At 30.3% G+C, this 13983-nt stretch overlaps 1 protein-coding gene across 13 annotated transcripts in view; it reads right to left on the reverse strand.

Moving 5' to 3' along the window:
• The window catches only part of LOC130899732 (bromodomain-containing protein 3-like), a 76338-nt gene that overhangs the window by 20214 nt on the left and 42141 nt on the right, over positions 1-13983 (reverse strand). For 8 of the 13 annotated variants that reach the window (XM_057809892.1, XM_057809891.1, XM_057809893.1 and 5 more), the window contains 4 exons: positions 13769-13972; positions 13420-13590; positions 5454-5573; positions 4021-4158 (listed from right to left, as the gene is read on the reverse strand). In XM_057809892.1, the coding sequence (XP_057665875.1) occupies positions 4021-4158; positions 5454-5573; positions 13420-13590; positions 13769-13972 (633 nt within the window). The remainder of the gene's footprint in view (positions 1-4020; positions 4159-5453; positions 5574-13419; positions 13591-13768; positions 13973-13983) is intronic. The other 5 variants (XM_057809901.1, XM_057809895.1, XM_057809896.1 and 2 more) reach the window with 2 other exon arrangements.

The raw sequence follows: 13983 nt of genomic DNA on the forward strand, positions 1-13983 counted from the left end.
ACACCATGTTAAAAATATAATTTACTAAATATAATACTAAAAAAATTATACAGCCGCCACACACATTGTCTGCATATAAATGTAGTAGCGCGGAAGTTAAGATGAAAGAATAAAAAAAAATCGACGAATATCACCTCTTACTGTAACATCGACCATATATATAAAGCAAAAACATGGTTGTGGTAAGACCCAATGGCCTGTATGGTTGGTCCGGATACACCGCCCCCACACTAATGCACTCAAGGTTTTTAATACTGCTCGCCGAATTTCGACAAATAACATATTTTCCATAGATTATTTATCGTAATTCGAGCTATCATAATACTATTAAAAAAAATCACGACAAGTAAAGCAAAATTAAAAGAGTGATGATCATTTCAAAATTGTGGCAGTCCTAAAACGTGTTCTTTATAAAATTTTAAACAGCACCAACAAAAAAAATTAAGATTCATAATTGGGTTATTCAGATAAACTGATGAATTATTTCTAACATTTGCTTGTTTCACAAATAAAAAATTTTTCGACTGTATATGGTACACAATTGAATTTTCAATTGATATTTTAAAAATTTAAACTATTATGAATCAGAAAATGAAGGGAGATGGCTCAAAATATCTTTGACCAAATTTAGCATTAAGATAAACATTAACAAGAATTTAGGGTCTTTATTTATTATAGGAAATATTTACAGATTCAAAAATCATCCAATATTCAAGACATTATGGTGAATATTGGAGTAGATACATTTTTTGACTCGATAAATACAAATTATAGGTTTCCGATATAAACTTAAAAATGGCAGAACTTTAATTTTTGAAAAATACTTAATGAAATTTCATCCTTTCTCCATTGTTATTTTTTGATTAACTCACAGAGATAACATCAGAAAACTCTATTACTAGATGATCTTCGAGTCAAGACCTAGCAGAGGTTATGGGAATATCGAAAGCCGACTTGTTATTATAGAGTGAGGCTTGCTTAAAATTTGATCAAAAATGCAATCGAATGAACATTTCTAAAGCTCCAGTATCAGGAAAGGTGATTAGTTTTTGGGAAAGTTACAGTCGAGTTGGTTAACCAAGCACTGTATTCTTCAGATCTGACCCCCAGTGAAATTTGGTCTGAAAATGTAATTTAGAGGAGAGTAAATAGAATACATAAGGGCTTATTTAGCAGAAAAAATCGGAAACTACTGTTTGAAAGAATTTTAAAAAGTTACAATATGGTTGGATCAAATATACTGACTAAAAAAAAAAGAAGAATATTGAAGAGTTAAATTCAATTTTAAGAGGAAATTTCTTGTTCTTTTGTTAGATCAGAAACTTTTTCATGAGCAGAGTATGTTAGTTAATTTGAGTAATCTTGTTGATGTTATAAGTTATTATTGGAAGAACGTGTGGCCTTTGACAAAGCAAAATTATCCTAATTTTAAAAATAAAACTTGAAATTCATTTTTTTTAAATTAGGTAATAATTATTGGGGTAATCAAACCCTTGGATTTGGTGGAGAATATTGAAAATATTTAAGATAAAACAGATACTAATGTACCAAACGCTAATTTTAAAAATACGGGTACATCTATAACCTTGGTAGTTAATATTAAATGTCGTTTTAAAATTTTACATGAAATTTGAAAACGAAAACCTTTTTCTAAAAAAATTAGTCAATAGAAGAGTGGAATAAAGGAATCAATATTTATGATACTAAGTATATACACATGCACATACACAAAATATTAAAAATAATGAAGAAAAAACAACCCAAAAGACCACACTGTCTATCAAGAACCTAATAGAACCTTCAAATATGAGAAAATCCTTTTTATTTATCAGATCTTATATGTGCAACACATTTAAAGTAAAAAATCAAAGCACCAGTCTCGTTATGTTGATTCAATCCTAGTTTTCACCAATTGCATATTTCATCTTAGTATTAAGTTCGTTGATTAGTTTTTTGCAGAAAGTTCAATCAAACATTTTAGATTGGTAGATGTTTCGTTTATGTTGCATACATATTTTAATTATTTTCAAATTAAATCGTACCCCAATATCCATTTTGAAATAGTTGTTTTAAAAAAATATTAGATATATTTTATTAAATAAATGTTTGCGACTATTGGATAATTTTAATAAAAAAATGTTTTTTCATATAAGTATAGTTGATAAACCCCTAATTTGAACGGAAATGTCAAAAAATACTTCCATAAAAACTTTTGTTATATTAAAATTGGCAAAAAAAACATCTAAAATATTATATTTCAAATTTTTGCTCAAAAAGATCTAAAACAAAATAATTTATATAGAAACAAGCAAACAAAGGGTAATAATAATCCTATAGATTTTGGAAAATACAGGTTGATCCAGAAATGTCTATAAAAATTGTGTAAAAAATTTCTCTTAGCAAACCAAGCACTGCCATACAAGAAAGAATACAAAGTGGTAATAGATGTTATTTTGCGAGCCTGAAGCTTCTCAAAAAAAAATTAATAACAAGAAGAAAGAAATTAAAAACCTACTGGGCACTAACAAGACCAATTGTAACTTATGGCAGTGAATATTGGGTAAGCACACAAAAAGACCAAGAAAAATTGAAAAAAGAATATATAGAGGAATTAGAATGAAAGAAGCAGACTGGAGAATCTAAAATAATAGAGAAATCGATGAAATACTAGACAATAAAAACATCGTCCAATTGATTAAAGCCCAGAGGTTGATATGAAGGAGAAGCAGATACCTAAGAGAATCCTAAATGCCAAAATATGCAGCAGTAGTAAAAGAGGTAGATCCCGTATCAGATGGACTGATCGATCTCACGAAGACTTTCAAACAATTAATATGAGAGGATTGGGAACATTGGTGAAAAACAGACCAGTTTGAAGGCTAATCATTGAGATTTACACTGAGCTGTAGTGCCAACTGTTAGTACCCATACACAACAAAAATAATACGAGGTGATAAGAGGGTATATTGTGCTAGAGAACCTGACACACGTGAATAAATCAACTTATAGAATGTAAATAAATATTCTGACTGTTAATAAGATATATATAATAAGAAACAAAAAAATGATTGTAATTAAACCCCCTTTTTTGATCACTAAATACTTTTTATCGCAGTTTAAAGATAATTTGTATATTTCAAAAGTAATCAATAATTAATTGATACAAGACTGGATCACTCTGTAGACTCAAAATTAATCATATGTATGCATTTATTATAAAGTGACAGTTCACCCTTAAAATATCTTGTTTTTGGTGGGCTGTTATGTTATCACACAATAAATGTAATTTATTCTGATTAAAAGCTTACAGTATTTACATAAAAATTTCCTATTTGATTTCCAGTTGAATAATTATATCAGACTCTCTAAAAAATTGAATTTGCCACAATCTCTCGCGATTTTTGTGTAACAATCGTATTATCCAGTTATTTTTAATTTTTCTAAACAATATCGTCAACATCAACGCAAAACATCCTGAAGGAATATAAACTATCTGTTTCTAAATAAAAACTGAAATAAATAAAACATTTCGAGACCAGTAACGGATAATTATTTTTCAAAAGAAAATTGCGCTGATAGGGTCAATTAAAATATACATTTTCAAACGAAAATAAACAATTTGCTCAGAAGAGCTCACAGCTCGATTATCAACTTGAATTGAAGATGTTTTTCAAAATATATTTTTTTTCCAATTTTTATAGACTATTAATATTTATAATTCAACATATCCAAGTCGATAACTTGCTGCAATTTTTGTCTCTCCCTACATCGAAAACCTAACCACGTCCTTTTTTTTTCGTAATAGAAATCAATAAATTAGGAATGGCACCATGAACTTCCTAACACCGTTCATTTCTTATTACGAACATACGTCTTTGGAAAACCGAAAAAAAAACATCTGACACGCTACCGAAACATGGAAAATTCGTTTAGTGAAACTTTCTATTTATAGAAATCTTTTTTTTTTCTTTTATAAGACACCACCTTTTATAACGTTTGTTAAATCACGTTTAAGCTAACCTGCTTCGCTATCACTGGAATCGCTGGAGCTTGACGATAAACTGCTACTGCTACTATCAGAGTCCGAACTACTAGAGGTTGATGAAAGGCGACCAGATGGTCCACTGGCGCCAGTAGGATCCACCTTATTCGCTTCGTCTGAAACAATTATATTTATATTACACATTGTACTTAACACACTGTTTATTACCAGTACAATAACAATACCACGTATAATCTTTGAGCTGGTTCATTCCGGATCGAAAAACTAGACAGTGTTGCTTGTAAATATGAGTATCACCAACAGTTTCAGCAATTTCTAATAGCAAAACAAATAAAAACAATACACGAAGAGCCACATATAATGAATAGAATTGGAAGAAAATTATTAAATGAACGTTGGAGATCAAAAAGAAAAATAATTTTATTGTGTCGCGATATATGTAGTTGTTTTTAATCTTCATTTTTATAGCAGTTTTACCAAATAAAATTATGGGAATAATAAAAAAATTAAAATTTATATTAACTTCAGGGTAGTAAATGCCCTCATTCACGTATAATTGTTGCTAGTTTTTTTAGAAGTAATCAATGATGTTTTCATATTTTTTTTGTATAAAAAAATAAATGATTTTATAACCTAAAAATAAAACTTTCTCTCAATGTTGACCTTTTCCCACATATTATCTTTTGTACTTTTTGTAATCATCAATGTAATATAAACAAAAGCATTTTTTGTTATGTTTCATTTGTAAAAAATTAACAAACATATTTTTTTTTAAATATTCGTTTGTTGTGTAGATTAACAAAAAAAAATATGAACTTCGATTGAAGCATTGCTAAAAATTTGTTTGGTGCTTTGCAAAAAAGTTATGAAAGTAATATTTAGAACAATCCTTTAAAAAATTCTTCTGATAATTTGTCCCTCAAATATTCTTCATCTTTCTTGCTTTTTGTGTCATCATCCAAGATTCACTGCCATAAGTTACGATTGGTCCTATTAGAGCCCTATAGATTTTTAACTTCTTTTTTCTTGTTATTAATTTGTTTTTCAGAAGCTTCAGGTTCGCGAAATAAGCCATTTCTAGTATGACAGTGCTTGATTTGGCTTGGTTGTTTATATTTTCTCTGGCAGATCTAAATCTATCGACACCTTTATTCTCAATAAATGCCATTACCAGGCGTTGGAAAAGCCAAGAATCACTTGCTTGTGTCTTCTCTTTTCTAGAACAGTCCTGTCATTCTAATCTTAGCTACCATCACTTAGCTCGTTTGCCAGCAGGGGTACAGTTCCATATATTATTATGAATTTATAATAAGTATACTTAAAATTAAATCTTGAATTTAAAGTATTATACACCACATTTCATAAAGTTGCATAACAGTTTAAACTGTTGAATCATCTGAATTTATCTGAATCAAAATGAGGTTTTTTGAAATTGAGGATATTCACTAACCTTTTTTAGGCGTTTTCTTCGTGTTACCGATTTTGTCGTTCACATCTATCAATCTTTTTTCTAGCTCCTGCTTCTTTTCCGCTATTTGTTCGTCTTTGGATTTGCCAGCTACTTTTTTGTCTAAAACAATGACAATCATATAAATAATGGAAAATCTCTACAAATATTACAATTTATTCTATACTAGTACTTCCAAAATATGAATTAGGTATTTCGAAAATAAAGTTGGATTTTTAGAGAAACAATCAATAATCACATAGGAAGTATTTTAGACTGGAGAGAATATTATTACTAACTATTCGGTTTCGAAATACACTAATAAACATTCATTTGTGAGACCCTACACCATTATTACCAAAATGTTAATTATTGCTAACACTATTCAAATTCCTGAGATGCGATTTTATAAAACCCATTTGACTAATCATCCAGCTGCATAAAAAATGTCCCAAGTTTTTTCACTGATTAACAAGTTCAACTATTTGATAAATTTCTACGACCTTTATGCAAATTTCATTAATAAATTATTGGTAGAGTTTTGAGCACCTGTTGGGTTGCATTTAGTTTCAGAACTGTGTCTGCTGTTCAGGAATCCCTCGAAAAGTCAGTATACTTCAAAGAAGCTTCAAATTATCTAGCTACAGACATCATGTACTTTCTCTGACTTCCTTAACAAGATCACAGACACTAATTTAGAGCTCTATTTTATAGCTGGCCTTTATAATATAGAAATATAAAAAAGGGAAGTAATAACATCAAGGTCTATGAAGGACTTAAAAAAGGTTAAATGAAGACATCAACGAATTATTCCATAATAAGGATCTGTCAAAATTGCAATAGGTGTAAATAGACCAAGAGACAAATACTCTAAATGAACAGGAGCGCTCACCAGAACACCTTCCATTCAAACAATTCAATTTAGATGGGAACTATAGAAAAAATACAACAATCTTACTCTACAGTGGCCATAAAGGCAATAAACACAAATAAAATGGATGTTTAATCATGTCTTGGACATTCTAGACTGTTCGTTGGAAACTTTGATAGTGACAGGTCTAATAAATACATCGACCATGTCTTTTACCCTCATGTTTTGAAACAATCTAAGAGACAAGTTTGCACATGTTCTGGTCTGTCAATCTGAGACCACGTTTCCAGTGTTTATCTTCGAAAATGGACCTTGAACAATAAAATGTTACAAGTTAGTTAAGAAAAAAAAGTGACAAATGGGATCAAGAAATATTGAAATCTGTCTATGGTGGTGAAGTACTAACTTTGAAGAGTGTGATAGCGATTGAAAAATGGAAATGAGTCAGTTAAGGACGAAAACGATAGACAGGTAAAAATGTGCAAAAACTGGTCATTGGAGGTAAAAGTTGTCATAAAAGTCATTAATCAATAATCAGTTATCAATGTCATGGTAATAGTCTTCTTTGATTGCAGGAGCACAATTTTTCCAATGGAACTAACAGTAAACTCCGAATTTTACAATGGGACATTGAAACATTTGTAAATCGATGTAGATCTGAAAAATGAGCCATTCTCAGAATCTAAAACTATATTTATGAAAATGTCGGCATCAGAAGATTATAGGAGAGTAGATTTAATAATAGATCCTCAAACATTCAAAGGTATCATTAAATTTAAATATCTCGAAAAAAATATAAACAACCACGCCAAATCAAACAATGTTATACTAAAAAAATAATAAAAAAAAAAGTTAAAAATCTACAGAACTCTAATAAAAGCAATTGTAACTTATGGTAGTGAATGTTGCGTGATCACAAAAAAGATTAAGAATATTTAAAAGAAAAATTATGAATGAAAGAAGCAGACTGAGGAGTACGTAATAATAGAGAAATCGATGAATACTAGGCAATGGAAACAAAAACAAACGAAAGCCATTCCGAAAGCTTTCCATATATCCTGTTATGGATTCGACTTAGGATAAGTGTGTTGCTAGTTAACGCCAGTATTTTCGAAATATTGATTAAAATTTTATCACCTTTCTACTTTATTTTTAATCAAATATTTCGATACCCCATATATATACACAAAAGACATTAGACACCCCTACTAGGTTATTCATGTAGACCTACATTAAAAGTGGTAAATTAACCTTCCAAATATTATCTTAAATAATAGCATTCATTAATGCTCTAGGACTGTATGAAAAGCTGTAGCATACATGCTCAGTTCTAGCAAGGGGGTACTCGATAGATTTTTTTTAGATCGCAGTTGTTTTGAGTTCAAGTTCGATAGTGGATAATATATTTCTAACAAAAAAATTTGCATCTCAATCATCAGGTATTTGAATAATACTGATATTTAAAGAAACGTGCAGTTTGAATCCAAGTTTTTATTAACAAAAGCTCATGAAAAGTAAAGCGAAGTATTAATAATCTTTGTAACACACAATTCTATCTTAGCCAATCTGATTATAAAATATGAAATGGGGGAGTCGAATAAATCTGATTATTAAAATTAATTATTTTATTTCAAATTTTATACTCAAGTTGTTCAACTGTTTAAATAAGAAAAGCTGATCTTTATAATTAATTCCACTGTTGTGTTACAAAAATTATATTACTCTTATACATTTTTAAATCCTGTCACCAGATAACCAGCGTACCAATGCAAAAAAAGAAATATTTACACCTAAATGGTAGCGCATGCGTAAAAACTTGTATGTATTAATCTGATATATCGCTTTCTATTTATCTTAATATATTTTGATATAATTCAGTTTAGTTATATTTAAAGTTAGAATTGTCAAAACTACCTAACAAATGAACTACTAAGATAGAACTACCATAGCATCAAAGATCAAATATAACTTTGTTTTGGAATAAAAAACCAAATTTTTCATAATATTTCATAATACTAACATAGCTTAGAAAACCACAGTAAACTCAGTTAATCGAAAAAGGAAATTACGTTATGTTACAAAATTCATTGTCTTTAAACAGAGAGTGGAAATGGGAAGTTAAATACCTGGGGATAATCATAGATAATGAGAATCTGCGAAAAAAAGCACATTGCTAACTGCCCGGAGAAACTTGAGGTTGACCAATGTATGTGGCGATAGTCTGCAATGCCAAATTAGATCAGAACAGCACCACCATCTACAATAATTCAAAGGCTTGCATCACAGAAGCTCTAAGAACGTATCCGTATAATAACACTTTGAGATTATAACTGATGTCACACCCCTTTATCCGGTGACAACAAAGATCACCCAAATACCATTAAATGGAACAAAAATTGCTCAAAAACCACCTCAGAAAATTTTCCTATAAGAGTTTCAAAAGAAAAAAGAAACTAAGAGTACCTTGACAGAATCTTCTCGGGATAATTAACTCCAAAAGTGTGGTTTTGGAAAATATTCCTATAAGGAATTTAGAAGAAGGAAAATTCATTGTTGATATAACAAGATTCAAAAAGTATTTGAATCTGAACAAAACCAAACTACACCTGTTCTCTGGATTATTTACAGGACACTATCCTTTCAAATTGCACTTGATGAAATGTGGTGCAGATTCTGTGAGAAGGATTAAATTACTAGTTCAGGTAATTCTAGAAAGCTTTATCATTGCAAAAATACCCGAATATGTAAGAAACTTTTAGAAGCTAGATTGAATCTTGAAACTAGAATGGATGTAGACTTAATCAGAACTCTGGAACTGGAAGTGATAAGTGTGCACAATAAACTCTTGAAAGAAACAGATTTCACTGTCATTGTTAAGAAAACCACTATTAATCTGAAACAAGTTAATTTTTATACTATAGATCTCAATTCAGATCAATCTGTAGCATAGATTCAGATAAATAATCCAAAGAAAGTTAAAAATTATGAGGAATTTAGAAATCCTCATGGTAGATCACACATTCAGCTGAATAACCTGACAAACCATTTATAGATGTCCAAAAATTGGGATTTTGATAGGATAGTAGTACATTCCATTATGGAGATATAACTCCCATTGAAAGCATACAAAAAATTGTAGATTTTTGAGAGGTTTCAAAAAACTAATGTGATATCAAAATATATTAATTGTAATGTGCAAATTAACATTCCTTTAGTATCTGAAGAATAAAAGCGTCTAAAATACTGAACTCGATTTTTTTAATACACAATTTTTTACAAATCCAGTAACTATGAATTTATGGACTACTCAAAACCATAAATGTAGCCAAATTAATTTGATGTGAGGAATTGATCATTTGATAAGTCCATTTAAGAGAATTGTCATAAAAATTTTTGTCAATAAGCTGGCAAAACTATCAAGTGTGTTTTGCGATTTTTACAAAGAAATTCAAACAAATCAATCAAAAGCGAAGGTAATATAAACTCAAAAATGTTCACCGGATACTACTCAGCATTATTCTGACGAAGATTGATGATTTTAACTCATAATCGCGCAAAATCTATGAAATAAATAGACATTTCTTCTCAGAAGACATTTCCGAAAATTAAAATTTCTAATGGTGTTGCAGGTTGAGGACTGAAAATAAAACTGTCCAAGAGTTTTTTAAAATGCCGTTTCGATCTTCATCAAGGCTAAAAATATATAGTACATTATATTAGAAGTAAAACAATAATCAGAAAGAGTAACAATATAAAAATCTATACATGTATATATAAATAAATACGACACACAGTATATAACATTGTAAAGAAACTAATACATCACATATAAGTAAAAACCCATGCAAACAACATAGCTTTTTATATTTAAAGTCAGTTAAAAGATTAAATACATATTCTCCACGAAGATATAATTCACCTGACAGTGAATGATTACTCCCAAACTTTTACAATATTAACAAAAGGATGAACGGTAAAAACGGTTGGAATTTTCTAATTACAACCATCAAGCACTAGTCCGATAAGAGTTTGTTGATATTCAAAAGATGGTTATATTGAACCCCAAGATTGGCCACATCCGTACAGTTATTAACTGTATCATTCAGTTTTATGTATATCATTTCGCTGATGGTTCTTTCTGAATAGTTATCCTTATCCATAATTTTGACATCGACAAAATTAGAGTTGTGACTATCTGTGAAATGATGTTGGGCCAAAGCTGTTTTATCTTTTTTGTTCTCGACAATCATATTCATGCTGGTATATTCTTGATTTCAAATATTGTTTAGTCATACCAATGTAACTCTCATTGCAGACTAAACAATTTATTTTATAAATCACATTGGAATGCTGGTTGTCAACTTTGTTTATTGGGTAGAATGTCAGCTCACAACAGTTTTTCTGATAATCCTCTAATGTAAGGAAATTTATAATACATTTTACTTTCGTTTCTAGGTACCTGTATCATATTATGATTGCTCTCATTTATAATCTTACTCTTGGGGTAACAATTAACTTTGAGAATTTTTCTGATTTTATTATTATTATCAGTATAGAATTCAGGACTACTTAGATGTTGAACCATGTGCATAAGCCCTTTTTTGTCCCTAATTTATGTCTCCAAGAATGGTTTGAATAAAAGCTGAGTACTCGGCGTGATGCTGAAGGTTTGGAAAACAAATTTGTTAATAATTTACCATTCTGTCGCCTAATTACCATCGTGTCCAAAAAAGGGACAGCACCATCATTCTTCGTCATCGGTAAACTTGAAAATGGGATGATAGGAGTTGAACTGTTGTATCACTGTCTCATTTGTTGCACTGATAAATGTATCCTACCGCGGCCGGTTAAATGACCGGTCTTTCACAACTTATATTTTCAATAGTGAATGCAAACCAACAGCCATATTACCAGTATAAATTTTTTTTTATTGAAGAGTAGATAATTTATATTTTATTCTTTGCATTTTTTACAAATGGGCTTCCCAATTTTAAACAAATTTGGTTCATCCCATGCATTTATCCCAGCTAAATCCAAAATATTAAAAAATACTTACAAATGTCATCTCCGAGATTTAGATTTTACCAAATAATTTCTGGCCATTTTGTCGGTCACATCTGCACCAAATGTGGAGCTATTTTACAATTGAGTTGTCTCCGGTGTTCGGGTGTCATTTTCTTCAACATTCTTGATTTGGCTTTGTAAACTATCAACATTCAATTATATGAGCGATAGAGTTGGGTTGCTACAGGTATGCTTGTAAAGAAGTTGTCCATGGCTATATTTCTTCCTCATCCTACATACAGTTCTAATTTCATAATGACAAACTCTCCAAGAGGAGCTGAGGTTTCTCTATTTTCATCTTTTCCCAAATATGGTAATCTGTTACGTAAATCGGATACTAACCAAAATTTTAATCTAAATTTATCTGGTTTATTGGGCATGTATTGAGTGAATCTACACCTGGCTTTTGTTGGAAACAATTGTTTGTCAATATTAATATATGGTCCTAGTTTATAAAGTCATATTTACACATAGTATTTGAGAAAAAAGGCGGGCCCCACTTATTATTCCATAGAACTTCTATATTTATATTCTTAGCCTCATATGCGCCGCGTGCATATAGAATTGCAAAAAATGCATATCTGTTTGCAGTAGACAGTTTTCATTCATATCCCAATACTCTAAATGCCTCTCCTCTGTGCACTTTCTTATAAGTTCGATAATATTCTTACCAATTATCACAGAAAATGCCTTCCTATCTATAAAAATATAAACACTAACCTAACCATTTTCTGGAAGGCACTTATCGGATAAAATCACCACAGCTACATTACCTTTTGTTTGTAATGACTTTATAGTTTCGGCATTAAGTTTTGGAGAGAAACTATTAAAAAAATGTATAAATCTTATTACCGGTCAAATGTCCGGTCGTGGTGGGTAAGACATACCACAGATTTTTTTCAGAATATAAACTATAAAAAAATAAGTGAATATTGAAAAATATATCATACATATATATGAGGAAACGTCGTAAAGTTTAACGGTGAATCACTTACATTGAATGTAGGAAATTCCCATTGGAAATTTAAAAACAGTCATTTGACCGGTCCTGGTAGGGATGGTGTTAACAGGAGAATTATCTCTTCCTGCGGAATATGTATTTTATCTTTTGACTGACGTCTAATAATTTAAAAAGGTATATTGTTTGCACAGGTTTTTACTTATATGTGTATGTATTAGTTTCTTTGTATGACTTTTTCCTTGTTCTTCTGTTTTATATAACAATTTTATATACAGTGCATCCTATTCATTTGTATACATGTATATTTATATTGTTACATTATCTGATTAATGTTTCACTTCTAATTTCACAATTTTTTGCTCACTTTTTTATTTTCATCAACGTTTGAGTTATAATGTTGGCATTTTAGTTTAATTTTGAGTCCTCAACCCGCAACACCATTCAAAATTACATATTAGAAAGGACAATAATATCAATAATGAAAATTAAATTTTTAGTAGATTTACTGCAATTCATTCCGAAATATAAGACCACAGCATTAAAATAAATTAAAAAGCAAAAATGAAGCATCTAATTCTGCAAAAGTTAAACAAATTGTCACATAAAGCAATGAATATGTACATGAATAGTAAAACCATATGGGTTTAGTCTAACCTGTTACGTTAATTAATCAAAAGGTGTAATGTCACCAAACTAAGAGTATTTACATCATACCACAAGTTTATGAATTAATGTTGATGGAATTTTTGATTCACCAAAAGAAGTTGCAAAAAATTATTTTCAAAAATGAAATTGAGATGTAAAATGAATGTATTAAATACAAAAAAAACCATAAAACCCACCAGGAAGGTTCTACCATGCTTAGAAATGTGTAGTTCCAATTACATACGCCTGTTGTAAGCCCAATTCTCTACTAGGCCCGATAACTACAATAAGTGAAATATACGTTTCGTTTACCGGGCCTACTAGTTATTTGACGAATAAAGAAAATAACAAATTGGGCGTACCACTTTTTAGGTGGTCTGGTGCACTAATAGGCAACCTTTTGATAGACGTTGAGTAACGGAACTTACAGTATGGCTTACGTGGCTTTTTACGAAGACACGATGCGACGTAACTTTCCAATTCTCTTAAAGTAGACGGTTTTAAAGTTTCGAAATCGATCTCGATTTCATCAGGATTTGAATCCCTTAGCGACGGCTCTCTGGATTGGATTATATGTACAACTCTCCCTAATTTATCGCCTGCAAACAAAAAAAATACATTATAAATATTTTTATGTATAATTGAGAATCACATGATGATATATTTTCCCACATTTCAAGATTAGGGACAGTTTACATTGTTCTATTTTAAAATTTAGAAACCTCTTTATAAAATTAAAAATACAAACTTTCAACGCATTCGTTTATCTTCACTCACCAGGTAATTTGTTAATATCTAGTGATAGTTGACGTTTTTCATCGTAGGACATAGGTTTAGCATTGTCTTCGTCCTCAGAATCGAATTGCACCGGAGGCGGTTGAACTGCATTCTTTTTCCTGCCAGCACCGGCTTTATTATTAGCTTTTACCCTTTTATTTGGAGCGGCGTTTGTCGCTGCTGCTGGTTTATTGCCTCGAAGACCTTCAAAAAAT

The sequence above is a fragment of the Diorhabda carinulata genome, chromosome 11, assembly GCF_026250575.1.
Source record: "Diorhabda carinulata isolate Delta chromosome 11, icDioCari1.1, whole genome shotgun sequence".
Lineage (NCBI taxonomy): Eukaryota > Metazoa > Arthropoda > Insecta > Coleoptera > Chrysomelidae > Diorhabda > Diorhabda carinulata.